Source organism: Nycticebus coucang, chromosome 21 (genome assembly GCF_027406575.1).
Source record: "Nycticebus coucang isolate mNycCou1 chromosome 21, mNycCou1.pri, whole genome shotgun sequence".
NCBI classification, from domain to species: domain Eukaryota; kingdom Metazoa; phylum Chordata; class Mammalia; order Primates; family Lorisidae; genus Nycticebus; species Nycticebus coucang.
This window is the reverse complement of record NC_069800.1, coordinates 10,972,775-10,990,879: the sequence shown is the minus strand read 5'-3', so window position 1 is coordinate 10,990,879 and position 18,105 is coordinate 10,972,775. Positions and strand designations below refer to the sequence as shown.

The following is an 18,105-nucleotide window of genomic DNA, read 5'->3' as shown; positions in this document are numbered from 1 at the left end:
TCAGTGACAGCCCCTTCCTATAGGAATGGCAAGGAACCCAGCAGTTGTACCTTCAAACCTCCACTTTGAAATCATTTTAGGGGATACCTTCTGCCTTTCTTCCCAGCCAAGTACTCACAAAGCACAGAAAGGACAGGAAAGGGGGGCCGTACCCCAGGAACAAACTGCGTTGGGTTAAGGGTCATTATTTGGAGCCCAGGGGAGGTTGGTGGAGGGTGCTGGCATCACAGTAGCAAAAAGCGCTGTGAGGGGCCCGTCTAGGCTTCCAGGGCTGCCTAGATTTGTCCAGGGGCAGGATAATAAAATGGAAGAAAGCGAGACCCTGGGCATCAGCCGGGCCCAGGGTAAAACCACCATGGCCATACCCCCAGGCACACTTGGTCAGCTGTAAGTGGGATATCAATGCTCTTCTTGGTGGGTTGCTCTGATACTTAAGCAAGAGCCAATGGAAACTACTGCACATTCTCTTCCTCCTCAGTAATAGAACTGCATTTTTTGTTTAGGCATGGGACTGCTCACAATAAAGACTGCATTTCCCAGCCTTCCTTGCAGTTGTGAGTGCCCACATGATCAAGAGAAAGGTAAAATTATTGATTGAGACCTATATGAATTTACTCTGTAAAGAGCTAACTCAGGTGAGAGGAGTCACTTTTGCCTTACCTGCAATTGGAAATGAAGCCATGATGGCTGGAGCTCCAGCAGCTCAGTTGGAACATGAGGTAACATGAAGGATGGAAGCCAACTTGAGGAGGGGAAACAGAAAGTGGAAGGAAACTGGTGTCTTTGTACCTTCGTCAGTTTTTGGAGTAACAATGCCAGCCCTATACTACCACCCCAACTCCTATTATAGAAGCAGATAAACACTCATGTGTTCAAACCGCCGTATTTTTGGTCTCTAATTGTCACAGCCACACTTTACTGCTAATTGAAAAAGAATCTGACACAGTAAGTGCTTAAGACATGGTGAGATTATTGTGAAATGATATGAAGAATATTTATGAAATTTTATTTTCCACTTTCTGGTTTAGGTCATCCCCTAAATAGTGTAAATGCATTTGAGATGCTTATGAAGGATTTGGGAGACCAGCAGGATTTGTAGAAAGGGCATTTTTATACCTTTGGCAGAAACACAACCTGGGGAAGCCAATGTGGAAGGGATGCTGCAAACATGGGCTGTCTCTAGAGCTTGCTTCTTGCTTGCCAGGCCACTGGGAGCCACTGCAGACCCATGGCCAGCTGCAGTCATGACTAAACTGGCTGTGTGTGCAGAGGCCAGAGGGGGCGGCAAAGAAGGTTTAGTATATTACATGAGTCCAGATGGGGTCAGGGAAGAATGGACTGGCAGGCAGCCTGGGAATGCAGGTTGAGGGGAAAGGGACTTCATTCATTCATTCTTGTTCATGCATTTATTTACTCAACGTATTTTTGAGCAATGACTTTGTACCAGACCCTAGGGATACAGCTGTAAATAACCAAAGTCCTACTCTGTGTATTTCCATGCCAGTGGTCTTTGAGAGGTGTCCTGAAGAATGACACGGTGAAATCTCATGACCGCTGACTTGGTACAGAGGATGAGGCAGAGGAGATAACCAAAGCTTAACCTCTGGGCAAGTGCATGTGAGTGCGTGTGTATGTACGTGCGGGTTGTGAATATGTATTGTGAGTGTGTACCTGTGCACGTGTGTGTGCACGTGTACATGTATGTGTGCGCGTGAGTGTGTGAAGTGCAGAGGCCACCAGGCCTCTCTGGTAGAGCTGCGGCACACACATGTAGACATCCAGCAGGTGGCAGGGCGGGAGTGAGGGGCTGGGGCTCAAAAAGAGTTCCTCTCGTTAATGCCCCAGGGGTCTGACTGTGACCCCTACTATGTGCACCTACTGTGTGCACTTTCTGCTGCATGGATCGGGCCACATTCATCTCCAAGCTGAGGGCAGCCAGTCTGTCTCTGCCTGCTCACCTCAGTCACACCTCACCAGCTCCCTCAGCTCCCAGATAACAAGGCAGGTGGGCAGCACCTAAGAAGTTGGCTAGAGGACGGAGGTATCTCCTCCCACTGGTCTCACTGGTGTCCTGTGGGTTCTCTTTCTGTCACCCACTCACCTTCCTGGCCAGCATGAGCAGGGAGCAGGGAGCTGGGAACAGGGAGCAGAGAGCTGGGAGCAGGGAGCAGGGAGCAGGGAGCTGGGAACTTGCAGTAGGGAGCTGGGAGCAGGGAGCTGGAAGAAGGGAGCCGGGAGCAGGGAACAGGGAGCAGGGCCCCACATCCTCCCTGTCCCTTAGCCCTGTGCTTCTCCCACTGGTTTCTCCTCTAGTTTTCTCCCTGCTGCCCTGCTGGCTGGAATACAGCCCTCCTACAAGCCTAAGTCTTGGCCTCTTCCTCCGTGTTCATCATTGACATGGGCCCACGTGTCTTCTTTCTTTTTTCAATTGTATATATAGAGAGACAGGGATCCCACTCTTGCTCAGGCTGGTCTTGAAATCCTGAGACCTGAAACATTGCAGTTGGAAGCTGACAATGAGGTCCCTTGTCATCCCTAAATGTGTCATTGAGCAATTCCTGCAAACAGATACATTGTTCCCCCAGTGCAGCTGCAGCTGTGAAATCTGGGGGTTGAGCATAGAAGCATCCCGCCTGTCTGTCCTCAGCTGAGCCTCAGAGGCTGTGTACTGGGCTCCCAGGACAGTGAGCCTCTTTTTGTCCCCAAGTGCCCTTTCGGACTACAGGGTGCAGGGTCCCCTGCTACGTCTGTTTCTCTGAGGAGTGGCTCCTCAGCCCTTCCAGCTTATGCACCTGGGAGTATAATCCCTTCCAGTATTCATGACCTTGACACTTTTGAAGGATCATATTTTGGAATTTCCTAAGTTCATATTGGTCTAATGCGCACCTGAGGGTGGCATCCTGGTAAGTGCTGTTCCAGGGCTGAAGCCACCCTAGGTCTCCCCAGTCAGTTCCTGTGGACCTCAGAGAGGGCATGTCTCCTACCACCCCTTGAGGCCAGGTTTCCTTCTTCTGAAGGTTTCCTTCTCTCTCCTGTGTCCTTGTTCAGCTCGGGAAAGGAAACCTCAGTTCGGCAGTGCTTTGCCAGTGGCCTTTGCCCCTCCTGAGAAATAGCAACAATCAGACCCTCTGAGAACTAAAGAATAGACTATCTGTATAGCAAATATGTTTATCATCTGAAAGTCAAGGTCAGAGGCACAACATGGGGCCTGTCCACCTCACTCTGGGTTCCTTGGAATAGCTTCTGCCAGCATCTCTGTCTTTTCCAGAGTCCACCTGCTCTTCCAGCAATGTTCCTTAAGATACCCACAGAAGTATTTTTGCAAGATGCCAAGAACAAAAATTCTTAATTTTCCAAATGATGAAATAATTGCACTGATCAAAATGCTTGATCCTGGCTCTGATATATGGAAGAATGATTGAAGAAAACACATTTTTCATTTGTTTGTATAAAATAAAAAATCCAGACCTACTCTTCAGAGCTCTTGAAAGGATGAAATATTCCAATACCAGACAATAACTCTACTAAGTTCTTCTGGGACTCGTTGGTTCCCTGGGAATGACCAATCTCAAATGGGACACAAGAATTAGACACCTGAACAAAGTTGTTCTAAGACCGCTGAACTCTGCAAGAGCCCAGCAGGGGAGGCACAGCTCCCAGAGAAGCTGATCTTGTCTCTCAGGACACACAAAGGTCCCAAAAGGAGGCAGCAGTCCCTGTCCAGCTGGGAGGTCAGGAGTTGGGGATTTGGGGAAAACAGAATTCTTTCCTTCTGTACCCCTTCCACTGCCAGACTGGGCACCAGAGGACATTACAGGGAAAACTTGCTTTCAAACCAGAAACTTCTCTCTTTGGTGATTCTGAATTTTCCCAAGTTCCTGATTTTTTTATTATGATAAAACATATGTAGCATAAAATTTGCCACATTAGTCATTTCTTTTTGTTAGAGACAGAGTCTCACTTTGTCGCCCTCAGTAGAGTGCTATGGTATCACAGCTCACAGCAACCTCCAGCTCTTGGGCTTAGGCAATTCTCTTGCCTCAACCTCCCAAGTAGCTGGGACTACAGGCGCCCTCCACAATGCCAGGCTACTTTTTTGTTGCAGTTTGGCTGGGGCCGGTTCCAACCCGCCACCCTTGGTATATGGGGCCAGCGCTCTACTCACTGAGCCACAGGTGCCGCCCCACATTAGTTATTTCTAAATATGCACTTCAGAGGCGTTGCGTACACTTAGCTCCCTGTGCAGAAATCAGCATCATCCAGCTCCAGACCCTCTTCTTCCTGAAACTATTCAGCTATGGGTACACGGAGTGATGACCAGCACTCTGGAAACTGAAACTCTGTACCAATTAAGTAACAACAACATCTAGTTCCTCTCTCCCTCCAGCCCCTGGCAACCTCTGTTCTGCCTTCTGTCTTGGTGAATTTGACTACGGCTGTATGCCAAATATAAGCAGAACATTGTGACTGGCTTATTTCACTTAGTACAACATCTTCAAGTTTCATGCATGTTGTTGCGTGTGGCATGATTCCTTTCCTCTTTAAGACTGAATAATATTCCACTGAATGGAAATGCCACATTGTGCTTGTCATTCATTCATCTGTGGACACGGGGTTGCCTCCACCTCCTGGCTATTGCTTCTGTGAACACAGGTGTGTGAATGTCTGCACACTCCTGAGATTCTGGTTTTGCCCCTTTGACAATGAAGCTGTCCCAGGTTATACCTTCGGGGGCTCCAGCAGAAGCCCAGGAGCCTTGACCAGGCAGCTCTCTGCTTTGCCTGTGACTCTCCAGGGGGTAGTTACATGACCCTGTCGTGAAGAGCCTGATTGATTGATTGAGAAAAAAACTTTGCCAGGATCACAGATGACCTCAGAAGCATGAGCATGTCCCTACCTGCTCCTTCATGCTTCTTAAATCCCCAACTGGCCATGTCTCCATGGTGAGGACTTGGGCTACAGACACTCCTCGCTGCCCCTGGGAAAGACATCATGGTGAGGGAGCCTCAGTCTGGTGTGCAGCAATCTCAGCTCTGTCCTGCCAGACTCGAGCAAGCAAGACCTGGAGGGGCAGGGAGGGCAGGAGGGAACTGAGGGTGAGAAAGGAGGTGAACGGCAATGGCTTTCAGTGCCACTGGGGAAAAGGGATTCTCTTTGCTTCCACTAGGGGGCCAAGAATTGACGTTCACTGCCAAGAAGAGGCCTGTGGTAAGCATCCCAGGTGAGACCAGGAAGAGCCTAAGAAAAAGTGAAGTGAAAACAGATCACTTTCAGAAGCCCAGCTTTCACTCTTTAGAGAACTGAAAGAAAATTTCTATGTGTTAACTACCTAGAATTCCATAGGCAGCAAAATATTCTTCAAAAATGAAGAAAATGAGGACAAATAAAAACATTTTTAAAAAATAAAAAAAGAGTAAAACTTCAAAAATTAAAAAATATGGAAATGGCTAAGAATCTGTTCTTTGGTCATAGTAAACAATTATAATAGAAATATAATTTAAAAACCTCTAGCTGCCTGCAAATTTAACAGTGTATTTCTAAATAATTTATAGGTCAAAGAAGAAATCACAACAAAAACAAGAAAATTCTTTGAATTGAAAGATAATAAGCATATAACATAGCAAAACTTCTGGAATATACAAAGCATTGCTTAGAGGGAAATTTATAGCCTGAAATTCATATGTTAGAAATATTTAGGGGACACCTGAATAGAAAAGAGAGAGACTTGGCAAAACCCTCAGGATAGGAACTCCCACAGAAGGAGACTCGTTTAGCGAGGGGATAGTTTTTGGAAAAAGTCAAAAGTTTTATCAATAAGATTCAACGAAAAATAAATATTAAAGAATGTTCTTTGGTGGGGGGGAGGAAAATTATCCCAGGTCAAAAATAAATAATGTTGAAGGAATTATGCACAGCAGAAGGGAAAATATATTGATGAATCCAAATTCATTTGGATTCATAAAAAAAAAAAAATCATATTGGGCGGCACCTGTGGCTCAGTCGGTGGGGTGCCGGCCCCATATACGGAGGGTGGCTGGTTCAAACCCGGCCCCGGCCAAACTGCAACCAAAAAATAGCCGGGCATTGTGGCGGGCGCCTGTAGTCCCAGCTACTCGGGAGGCTGAGCCAAGCGAATAGCTTGGGCCCAGGAGTTGGAGGTTGCTGTGAGCTGTGTGATGCCATGGCACTCTACCGAAGGCCATAAAGTGAGACTCTGTCTCTAAAAAAAAAAAAAAAAAAAACCCAAAACAAAACAAAAAAAATCATATTGCATTATAGGCTTTCAAATATGTAGAATTTAAATACATGACAATAAGAGCACATATGATCGGTAGCCTTTATATATACCAACAACAGTCAATTTGAAAAAACAGTTAAGGACTCTATCCCATTCACAGTAGTGCCAAAGAAGATGAAATATTTGGGAATTTATCTAACAAAGGACATGAAAGATCTCTATAAAGAGAACTATGAAACTCTAAGAAAAGAAATAGCTGAAAATGTTAACAAATGGAAAAACATACCATGCTCATGGCTGGGAAGAATAAATATTGTTAAAATGTCTATACTACCCAAAGCAATATATAATTTCAATGCAATCCCTATTAAAGCTCCACTGTCATACTTTAAAGATCTTGAAAAAACAATACTTCATTTTATATGGAATCAGAAAAAGCCTCAAATAGCCAAGACATTACTCAGAAATAAAAACTAAGCAGGAGGAATTATACTACCAGACCCCAGACTATACTACAAATCAATAGTGATCAAAACAGCATGGTATTGGCACAAAAACAGAGAAGTAGATGTCTGGAACAGAATAGAGAACCAAGAGATGAATCCAGCTACTTACTGTTATTTAATCTTTGACAAGCCAATTAAAAACATTCAGTGGGGAAAAGATTCCCTATTTAACAAATGGTGCTGGGTGAACTGGTTGGCAACCTGTAGAAGACTGAAAGTGGACCCACACCTTTCACCATTAACTAAAATAGACTCTCACTGGATCAACGATTTAAACTTAAGACATGAAACTATAAAAATACTAGAGGAGAGTGCAGGGAAAACCCTTGAAGAAATTGGGCTGGGTGAGTATTTTATGAGGAGGACCCCCCGGGCAATTGAAGCAGCTTCAAAAATACACTACTGGGACTTGATCAAACTAAAAAGCTTCTGCACAGCCAAGAACACAGTAAGTAAAGCAAGCAAACAACCCTCAGAATGGGAGAAGATATTTGCAGGGTATATCTCTGACAAAGGTTTAATAACCAGAATCCACAGAGAACTCAAACGCATCAGCAAGAAAAAAAACAAGGGATCCCATCGCAGGCTGGGCAAGGGATTTGAAGAGAAACTTCTCTGAAGAAGACAGGTGCACGGCCTTCAGACATATGAAAAAATGCTCATCATCTTTAATCATCAGAGAAATGCAAATCAAAACTACTTTGAGATACCATCTAACTCCAGTGAGACTAGCCTATATCACAAAATCCCAAGACCAGAGATGTTGGCGCGGATGTGGAGAAAAGGGAACACTTTTGCACTGCTGGTGGGAATGCAAATTAATACATTCCTTTTGGAAAGAGATATGGAGAACACTTAGAGATCTAAAAATAGATCTGCCATTCAATCCTGTAATCCCTCTACTGGCCATATACCCAGAAGACCAAAAGGCACATCATAGCAAAGATATTTATACGAGAATGTTTATTGCAGCTCAATTCATAATTGCTAAGTCATGGAAGAAGCCCAAGTGCCCATCGATCCACGAATGGATTAATAAATTGTGGTACATGTACACCATGGAATATTATGGAGACTTTACCTCTTTCATGTTTACATGGATGGAGCTGGAACATATTCTTCTTAGTAAAATGTCTCAAGAATGGAAGAAAAAGTACCCAATGTACTCAGCCCTACTATGAAACTAATTTAGAGTTTTCACATGAAAGCTATAACCCAGTTACAACCTAAGAATAGGGGGAAGGGGGAAAGGGAGGGGAGGGGGGGTAGAGGGAAGGGGATTGGTGGGATTACACCAGCAGTGCATCTTACAAGGGTACATGCGAAACTTGGTAAATGGTCTGTAAAGCTAGTGAATGATGCCCCATGATCATATCAATGTACACAGCTATGATTTAATAAAAAAAAAAAAAAAAAGAGCGCATACGGTGGAAGGCCAGGGGAAAGGAGCGATAGTGTGCTGAGGTTTTCCCACCACGTCTGAGGGGGTGAAGGTGTTAGTTTATGGCAGATTTGAGTCAAGGACGCTCATTATAATCGCTGGAGTTAGTTACCACTAAAGGAAGAGTGGGAGAAGGGAAGACCAAAAGCCACTGAAGGGAAGAAATGGAATAATAAAAAGGTCTTGAATAATACACAAGAATACAAGGAAAAAGAGGGAGCAGAGACATATGAAGTGAACATAAAATACAGGAATATGGTAGATTTGAACCCAAGCATATCAGCAATGGTAATACTAGTCTTCAGTAATATGAGTAGTTGTAAATGGAACAAATGTTCCAAATAAAATACTCTGAAAACTAATTTTTAAAAGTGTTTTCTGCTTACAAAGACACATATTAATTAAGATACCATTTGAGAGTAAAATATATCATGAAACTGCTAATGCAGAGGTCTGACAACAGAGACTTCAGAGCAAGAGGCATTACTTGGGATAAAAAAAGATACATTTCATAACGCTAACAGGACCACCCAGGATGTAGAAGGTGTAACATTTTTTTTTTTTTTATTGTTGGGGATTCATTGAGGGTACAATAAGCCAGTTAGAAGGTGTAACATTTTAAACAAGCATTTAATGAAACCATATCAAAATATATAAAGCAATGATTTATATAAGGCAAGCACAAAAAAGAATAGATAAAAATTATAATCATAATCATAGTGAGAGATTTTAATACATCCTTCAGTAACTGGCAGAAAAGAAGATCAAAAGCAAATCCAACACCAAACCAAACCAAACCCAACAAAACAAAGTAAAAAGCACAAATGCATTGAAAGTTTCAACAAAATGGCATTCCTGAGACAAGTGGATATCTAACCCTCCACTTAAAAAAATACAGAATACACATCCTTGTCAAGAATATGTAGAATATTGGTCATATTCTGGACACTCAAAAAAACCTCAACAAACTCAAAGAAGAGAAATAATGAAGTAGATGTTCTTTGAGTGTGTGGACTTGAGTTAGAATTGGTAAGAAGGGTCCTGGCACTCTGGGAGGCCAAGGCGGGAGGGTTGCCTGAGCTCAGAAGTTTGAGACCAGCCTGAGCAAGAGTGAGACCTCATCTCTACTAAAAATAGAAAAAACTAGCCAGGCATTGTGGCCGGTGCTTGTAGTCCCAGCTACTCAGGAGGCTGAGACAGGAGGATAGCTTGAGCTATGATACCCAGAATGACAGAGTGAGACTGTTGAAAGGAAGGAAGGAAGAAAGTGAGGGAGGGAGAGAGGGAGAGAAAGAAAGAGAGAGAAAGAAAGAAATTGATAAGAGGAAAGATAATACAAAATTAAATAATAATAAAGCTGTAACAGCCTACAGTTCAGAGAAGTCACAGTGAAAATGAGAGCAGGTTTTGAAGTGAGGAGAAGCTAATCTTTGCCTATCAGACTGGGAGGATGAGGCCAGAGTTCCTCCCAGGAAGGGTCAGGCAGAGGGAAAGGACTCCCATGAACACCGCACCCCCATCCCCTTGCTGGTGGCACTCTGAGCTTCCCTGAGCCCAGTTGGTGCTCTGGACTCCGCCAAGGTCATGGGCAGACTTGGCAACTGCCTCTGCTCTCTGGAGATGGGCTCACTAGAGTTTCTGGAGGTTCCTTCGTCCCTGGTGATTTCTGCTCCTTTAGCGGGGGTGGGCTGGGGGCTGTAGGCAGCAGGATGGAACAGCCCTGGAAAGGTGCCAGCAGCAGGCCTGGTGCACACATGCTGGTGGGCCCAGGGCTAGGTGACCTCCTGCTCTGCCTTCTATTTTGAGATGATGGGAGAGACTCAGTGGGGGAGTGGAGAGAGGCGCTGGTCACAGGGAGCTGGTCAGCAGCTCAGGGACCCTAGTGGGCAGGGCCTCACAGGGTCCAAAGCTGGAAAGTGACGTCACCAGAGCCACTGCTATCACCTCCTCCACTGAGATCCCTGGCTCTCAGTTGACTCTGAGGACAGCCATGTTTCGGGAAGTGCTCCTGCTTGGGGGGCTCATCGTGCTGGGCACCCATGTCTGGACCCTCCATAAAGAATTTGTAGACATCAGTAAGAACTTAGACTATTTTGTGGCATCGGTGCACTTTGCTGTGGCTCGGTTCAATGACAACAACATGGAAGAGTACACGTATAAGTTGCTGGGGGTTGGACAAGCCCAGCAGAAGGTGAGTGGCAGTCATTTTTGTCCATTCCCAGAGCTTTCTTCCTAGAAGAAGAGCCCTGAGCCGGCACAGGGTGAGCAGGGACTGGCTTGCTCCCTGCTCCTACAGACAGGGGCCTCTCTCCTTTCTGCACACATCTCAGAGCTTTCTGCACTTTCCCAATTTCCGTGACCACTGCCTCCCTCTGGGTTTCATTCCCAACCTTGAGGTCTGGGAGGCTGCAGGGTGGCCTCACGCACCGCCGCACCAGACTCTGCTGCCCTAACCCAGCCTTGGAGCCCCCGGGGGAGCACATTACGCAGAGCCATGCAGGGAGGGCTGGGCATGAGTGTGTTAGTGTGTGTTGCTGGTGTGTTTCAGAGCATGAATGTGTCTCAGTGATGTTGGTCTGTGTGGGAGCATGAGTATGTGAGTTTGTTGGTATATGTCAGGGTGTGAGTCTGTGTTGGTGTATGCTGGAGAATGAGAGTGTGTGTGTGTGTGCGTGCGTGTGTTGTCAGCCATGAGTCGAGTGCAGGCGTGTTGGTGTGTGTCAGGCGCGAGTGAGTATCATCACCTACGTGGACTCTGAGCCCCAGGAGGTCAGCTTTCTAGCGGACTTTCAGATCGAAAAGTGCCTACTCCCATCCCCACCCCGTGCAGCCCTCCGGCTGTGCTAGTTTCTATATCTGAGTTCTAAGTGTCCCAGGCCTCCAGATGTGTATTAGGTAGTGATATTCATACTGAAGGCTTTTCATAAAAGCCTAAAGATCTTACACAGCGGCCTGGTGCACATGTGTATTCACCTCAGCGCACATTTGCAAGGAAAGCACTTTCATGCTGTCAGCGCACATATAAAACAGAACATTCCAGCTAAGTTCTGTTCCCTAACAGGACCTTAGTGTTCTGATTTCTAATCACACTCGCACCCATTTCCTACTCTATGCAGAAGGAACCACCTCCCTGCGACCAGCACCTCTCTTCACTCCCCCGCAGAGTCCCTCCCGTTCTCCAAGCAAAAGGCAGCGTGTGCCTCTGTGTCTGCTCATCTGTCCTGGCTGTGAGAGTTGCCATGTTGTCAGGTGTGGCCGTGGCTGGTGCAGGTTCTCTGCTGTGCAGGATTCCACTGTGTGAACGTGCCACACCCTTCATCTGCATTTCCCCGTCTGAGACCGTCAGGTGTCAGCCCCTGGGAAGACCACTGTGGGGAAGATTCAAGGGTGTGTTTAAGGTCCATTTAACGGGCACATTTCTGTTGACACAGAGAAATGGCACATAATATGTACATGCTTGTTTAGATGCATGCTCATAGTCTAGTCTTTTGCTCACTTTCAACTTGTTTCTCTGCCTTTTTAATAGAGTGATAAAAAGCAAATATTTAGCAGCTGTTTGTATAATTTTTTCTTGACAGACATGGACGATGATATTTTTAATGGACTTGGAAATGGGCCGCACAACTTGTAAAAAGCACGTTGAAGACCTTGACAGTTGCCCATTGCAAGATGGTGCAGGAGAGAAAATGGTTTGAGAAAAAAAATTAGCCCCAAAGCACATGAATCTTGTAGGAATGAGAACAGTGTTCAGGAGGGGCTCTGGGAGGAGGCTTAGGAAAGTCTGGGCTGGTGCTGGGCAGAATGAGGGTTCCTAATCCCCACCCTCTTGTCTCAGGGCTCCCCAACAAGAGGACAAGAGGAAGCCCCAAGTCCAACCCCAGGCCTTGTCTGCCACAGCCCGGCTGGCTACCCACAGACCACCAGCCCATGCCCAAGGCCTTCTCTGGATGGACTGCTGTCTCTGGGTCTCAGCCTGGTTCCTGAGACTGTTGAGGTCCAGGCTAATGATGCACTCCCTGTGGTCCTCACTTTTCTTTGGCTCATGTTTGGCTCAGTTGGAGAACTGTTTATTTGGTCACCCAAGCCGTCCCTAGGACATTTCCAGGTCTGTCTGAGTTCTGACACTGTCACCCTATGACTGACAGGTGATCCATGGAATCTTGGAGTTTGAGCATGGGCCTTGATGAGGGTGCTGGGGTCAGCAGAGTTGGTTTCACCCAGCCTGGGGGCAGCCTCCCCTTGGGGTGGGTTTGCAGCTGCAAAGCTGTTGGGTCCCCAGTGGTACAGCTATCGGGCAGTTCATTGGTTCCCTCAGAACACACGGGAGGGGGGATCATTTGTCCAGCACTCTGTGCCCTGGGGAGGCTGTGAGTGCACAGCATTCCTCAGGGGACAGGCAATGGTCCCAGCCAGGAGCTCTGTCAGGAGTCCCCAGGATGGGAGGATTCAGCCACCTCTGCCGTGGTTCTGATGGAGACTTGGGCTTCTCAAGCCCCGGCCCTTGGTAATTGTCTTCGATTTCCACACTTTGTGGTTTGAGCACCTTTTCCCTACTGCATGCCAAATGCTCCTGATGCATTACCTGTTTGTCTCACTTTGGTGTTGCTATTATTTTATTTCAGGTTCGCTGCACTTTTGTAGTAGACGCCCGACCATGGTTTTCCCAGTTCAGCCTTCTGAACAGCAGCTGCAGCGCAGGAACAAGTGGTGATGGCGGCCCCGGCTCCTCACAGCAGAAGCCCCCGCTTCCTCCAGACTAGAGCACGTGGGTCTGCGTTGTTGGTCTGTGCAGCACCAGCAGAATTAAAAAGGCATTTCTGCACTTTCTGCGTCCCTGAGCAGTTCTGTACTCTCCGCGTCATATATTTGTTCAGATGCTTCTGCCAGTGGCAAATCGTGAATGCACTTTCACTGTTAGTACTCAGGCTGCAGGTGCAGTGTGGTGATGAATCACACTGCTGTTTGACTTAAGGCAGTTCATGTGGGGCCGCTGGTGGGGCTATGTCACTCGTTCCATGACTTTGTCTGTTGGAGGCTCGGCCCTTAGTGGGGCATGACCGACAGGGTCATGTCCCCAGGGCTCAGATGACAGCTCCAGGGCGGCAGCTCCAGTCCCCATAGTTAATCGCAAAGAGCCCCTCCTTTCTATGGCTATGCAAGAGGCTCCCTGTGTTGTCTGGCCATTGTCTAGCTTTCTGATTTTTAGTAGGCTAATGGGGAAAGGAGTAACTAATTTCTCTGGTGATACTTGAAAGGTATAAACCATGGCACCCAGAGCTGAGGCCTTAGAGGAGATGTCCAGGCCAGGTTTATTGAAAGGAGAGGGTGACCTGCCTGGGCAGCTTGAGGTGGGGGGGCAGTTAGGTACCCCTTTTATATGGGGGCGGATGGGCACAAGAAGTTGCCTATCAGGTCAGGGTCTTTTGGGCACGGACTTCTGGGGGACGGGGCTGGCCAGCGCCTTTGTGTCTTTGTTTTAGGAGGAAAGCGGGAGAAGGAGAAAAGGGTTTGTGTGTGGCTGCATTAGGCCCTCCCACAATATTCATCTGCACTTCTTTGGTTAGTAATGTACTTGAGCATATTTTGATAGTCTGCTCATCCCCTTAGAATTCCTTTCTGAAAATTCCAGCCTCATATTAGCTCATTCTTTTTCAAGACTGCTTCTTCTTTTTACTTGCATTTTTACAAATGCTCACTGTAATACAACTGTACAATCAAAAGTCCTGGGGGCCAGATGCTGTCAGAGTGCCGCCTTGACTCCCAGTTCCGAAGGGTGTTTTTTGAGAATCAAAGAAGTATAAGGGAAAAAGTTACAAAAAATGTCACAATGTGTAGCAGGACGTGCAGAATGTGCCAAGGTGACCTTTTCTGTGTTACTTTATCTTGGTGTGGGGAACGCATAGTCTGATGCCTGCTGTTTATTGGTCTAACTGGTAATTGCTTTAGCAGTTTCTGCCTAGCTGATTAATTTGTTGGGCATGTGGCTGCAGGTGTTGCTGCTGATGCACACGCCCTGTCCTCCCTGTGCCTGTGATTGCAACTTTGTTACAGTTACATGTGCTTAGCTTTTGCTACTGCCCTGGACATCATGTTCCCTGCATATCTTGAAATGTCTGTGTTTCCCACACATATAATTTATGGCTCATGATGTTTTACTTTGTCACAGTCACATAGCAAGCAAGCAAGTACAAGGTTAAAAATAACCAGAACTGGGCGGCGCCTGTGGCTCAGTCAGTGGGGCGCCGGCCCCATATACTGAGGGTGACGGGTTCAGGCCTGGCCCCGGCCAAACTGCAACCAAAAAATAGCCGGGTGTTGTGGCGGGCGCCTGTAGTCCTGGCTACTCGGGAGGCTGAGGCAGGAGAATCGCTTGAACCCAGGAGTTGGAGGTTGCTGTGAGCTGTGTGAGGCCACAGCACTCTACCGAGGGCCATAGGGTGAGACTCTGTCTCTACAAAAAAAAAAAAAAACGAGAACTGCAGTGATTATACATTTCTCCACAATCATTGAATATTTCATAATTGATTTAATATCTGAATAAAAGACTGGACTTTCCTCTCCCACACCTCTGCAATGGATATTTGTGGCAGGGAAGATAGATCAGGCTCTAGTCCAAATACAATAAGGAAAAGTGGGGATTCATAGCCAAGGGGCAAGGTGGGGGTGATGGAAAACGTCAGGATTATGGGGATTCTGGCTAAATGACCTGGCAGTGTTCTTGCTGAAGGCAGGCCAAGACAAACAGGTACACCTGGTGGGTTGGGGTGAGGAATTCAGTCACCAGGGTACAGAGCTCCAGCTAAAGTGGCTTAGTAGGATTCTTGCTAAAATTGGACAATGTAGTCTCGGCACCCATAGTTCAGTGAGTAGGGCGCCAGCCACATACACCGAAGGTGGCAGGTTTGAGCCTGGCCTGAGCCTGCTAAACAACAATGACAACTGCAGACAGAAAATAACCAGGTGTTGTAGTCCCAGCTGCTCGGGAGGCTGAAGCAAGAGAATCGCTTAAGCCTAAGAGTTTGAGGTTGCTGTGAGCTGTGACGCTACGGTACTCTACCAAGGGTAACATAGTGAGGCTCTGCCTCAAAACAAAACAACAAAACAAAACAAAAAACAAACAAACAAACTGGACAATGTAGAGATGAATGTGGAAGCCCCAAAGTCAGGGCCTAGTTGAGAAGAGTTCAGAGGAGCCTGACTAGAATAGATCAAAGAAGAAATCTTTGTCAAGATATAGGAATTCCAAAATTGGACATCTCCATGCAAAAATTGAAATTGAATCCTTCTCTTATGCCATACAAAACACCAATTCAAAATGGGATAAAACAGGACCTGAAACTTCCTGCAGGAAGACGAGGCCCAATGGAGAGAAAGAACATGTGAACACCATATTTAAGAAGAAAAAGGCTTTATTCAGCCAGTGGAACTTATGACATAGAAGAATGCAAAATGGCCACACTCCCCAACTGGCTGGGTCTTTCCTTTTTTATCTCCAGTCAAAAAGTTCCAACCCACAGATACCTTTCTCATTGGTCAGTTTGAATCAAGCAGAAGATGCTGTTCCAGCCCCCAAAGAACTACAGGATTTCACAGAAGTGGAAATTTCCAGGTCCCAGGAAGTTAAATCTACAAATTCCTAAGAGCTGAGTCACCATAGAGAGGACCCTGCAGGTGTATCCTTGGGGTCTCCTGGAGAAGATCTGTTTTCTTGGACCTCACCCTTCCCGGATATCCTCTCTCAAAACTATGAAACCCCTAGAAGAAAATATAGGAAGAAACAAAGCAGATGCACTTTCCAAAATTAAAAGAGCTCAGGTATAAAGTCTTGGCATCGACAAGCTGCAGCTGTGTGAGAAGTAGCCTCCCACTCTCAGGCACATGGCATTTACTCTTCCCGCCAATAGCTGGAAGTGCTCTGAGTGTGTTTAGAGCAGGCAGAACTGAACATTTTTAAGTAGTATCATGATGGTGTGTGTGCAGGCAATTGTGAAGAACAAAGGCTTATTTGAGTGTTAGGGGCATAGGACTTGGATCTTTTACCTAAATAACAACCACCACTACCTATTTCTCTAAGTTCTAGATCAGTGTTTTTCAACCTTTTTTTTTTTTTTTTTTATCTCATGGCACACTTGAACCTATAGTTAAACTTCTGTGGCACACTTAAATTATGTTGATCAAAAAAAAAAAGAGTTAAAAAAGAATACATATCTTTTGAAAATAATTTAATTAATGATCTTTAAAATTTTTCATGGCATACCTAAGATTTTCTCACAACAAACTTGTTGAAAATCACTGGTCTGAAGCCTGGAATTACTGCTTCAATTTGGTGAAGTGTGTGTATCAGTCAGCTATTGGTGCAGATGTGCTGCATAACAACCTACCCTGACCGGATGGGGAGACACAGGAGGCTGAAATTACCAGGTACATGCATCTGCAGGCTGATTGCAACTTGGCTGGCCTAGGGGCTTGGCTATGCGACTTTAGCTCAGGGTGACACAGCTGGCTTCACCACAGGGGAAGGTAAGTCTGGCCCACATGGGTACTGGGACCCAGATCATGTGTTCCAAACTCAGTAAGTCTATATGAAAGCATGCTCAACCATGCCAATGAGATAAATGATAAAAAAATCAAGTCAATCTAACATAATTATCCTCCTATCTCACTAAGGAAGAATAACTAGGCTGAAGGCAAAGATGCAAAGAAGCAAAGATTGCCACAGTACAGTGTCTCTCTGCTCAAATTCCATCACCTGGGATCCCAGATGGTGAGAAATGCACACTCTCAGGGCTCACCCCAGGCCTCCAGATCAGCACCTGCATTTTAAGATCGCAGGCAGTTCACATGCATACCAATGTTCTGGAAGCAGGGATGCAGTGCACTGGTTTTCACACTTGGCTGCCGATTGGAATCTACAGGGGGGACTTTAAAAATCATTGGCTTTTCAGATTCTTTCCCTGAGATTCTAATTTTGTCAATGAGACTGGTGTGCAAGAAAAAATGTGCAGAAAATTTTTAAAATTATGAATATATAACTAGTGACTAGCAACTTGGCAATAAAAAATCGAAATTGGTATACATATTTGCATCAGTTCCCCATCTAGTCATTTATTACACAGAAATACTGAAACAGGGGTTCCCCATTCAAGGCTGGACAGGGGACCCCAGTTTTCCTAGCCTGGGCGATGTCATGAAGGGTATGTCTTGGCCTTTTGCCCCGTGTTGCAGGGACTGCATTCATCCATTTGTTGTAACACTCATTAACATTGAAAACGTGTTTCTATTTGCCAAGTCCTGGCCAAGTGTAATTCTCAAGACCTGATAGCCCTAGACAAAGAGCCTACGCAGAGACTCCCCACTTGGGTCTTTCCCTCTGACAGAAGCTCTAGTGCTTTTTAGTCCTTTGTATTCCTTTCTCATAAAATCCTATCTTACCACTGATCTGTGGTCCTTGGGTTCATTCCTCAAATCCCTGAGACCAAGGACCTACTGAAGAGAGAAATTCCAGCAACAGTACTTGGACTGGCCAAACTGAGTCCAGGAAGTTTCCAACTGTGAGTGTGAAAAATAGAGACATACACAGCCGGATACTTTCTGGGCAGCCCTTGCATTTGTGTCATTTCACAAAGGACCTGGAGGAGTGTTGCTTGCTACGGTACTATTCTTAATGGGTGAGATGGGAAACCCAATAATCCATCAAGGGGAGAAAGTCCAGTTGTGACACAGGGCACTCACACTCCACAGTGCTCTGCGGCCAGCCTGGCAGGTGCTCAGCCTCACACATCTCCTGTATATTGCCCCTCCTCATGCTCCAGTCCTCACAACCTGGAATGAATCCCCAGCTCTCCGCCCCTCCAGGAGCTGCTGGGCACTGATTTGAGATTCTTACAGAAAAGCAGCATCTCTGAGAACCCAGTGGGACC

The 18,105-nt window shown here is 46.1% G+C and overlaps 1 protein-coding gene across 1 annotated transcript; it reads left to right on the top strand.

Annotated features, from left to right (window-relative positions):
• Positions 1–10,175: 10,175 nt before the first annotated feature.
• Positions 10,176–12,945, top strand: LOC128573462 (cystatin-14-like). The gene is made up of 3 exons (XM_053573728.1): positions 10,176–10,376; positions 11,764–11,874; positions 12,808–12,945. The coding sequence occupies exons 1-3, from the start codon at positions 10,176–10,178 to the stop codon at positions 12,943–12,945; spliced, it is 450 nt and encodes a 149-aa protein (XP_053429703.1).
• Positions 12,946–18,105: the final 5,160 nt, after the last annotated feature.

Coding starts and splice junctions, on each gene's coding strand:
- LOC128573462 (XM_053573728.1), top strand. CDS start 10,176: ATGTTTCGGGAAGTGCTCCTGCTTGGGGGGCTCATCGTGCTGGGCACC. Junction 10,377..11,763: donor TTGGACAAGCCCAGCAGAAG/GTGAGTGGCAGT, acceptor TTTTCTTGACAG/ACATGGACGATGATATTTTT. Junction 11,875..12,807: donor ATGGTGCAGGAGAGAAAATG/GTTTGAGAAAAA, acceptor ATTTTATTTCAG/GTTCGCTGCACTTTTGTAGT.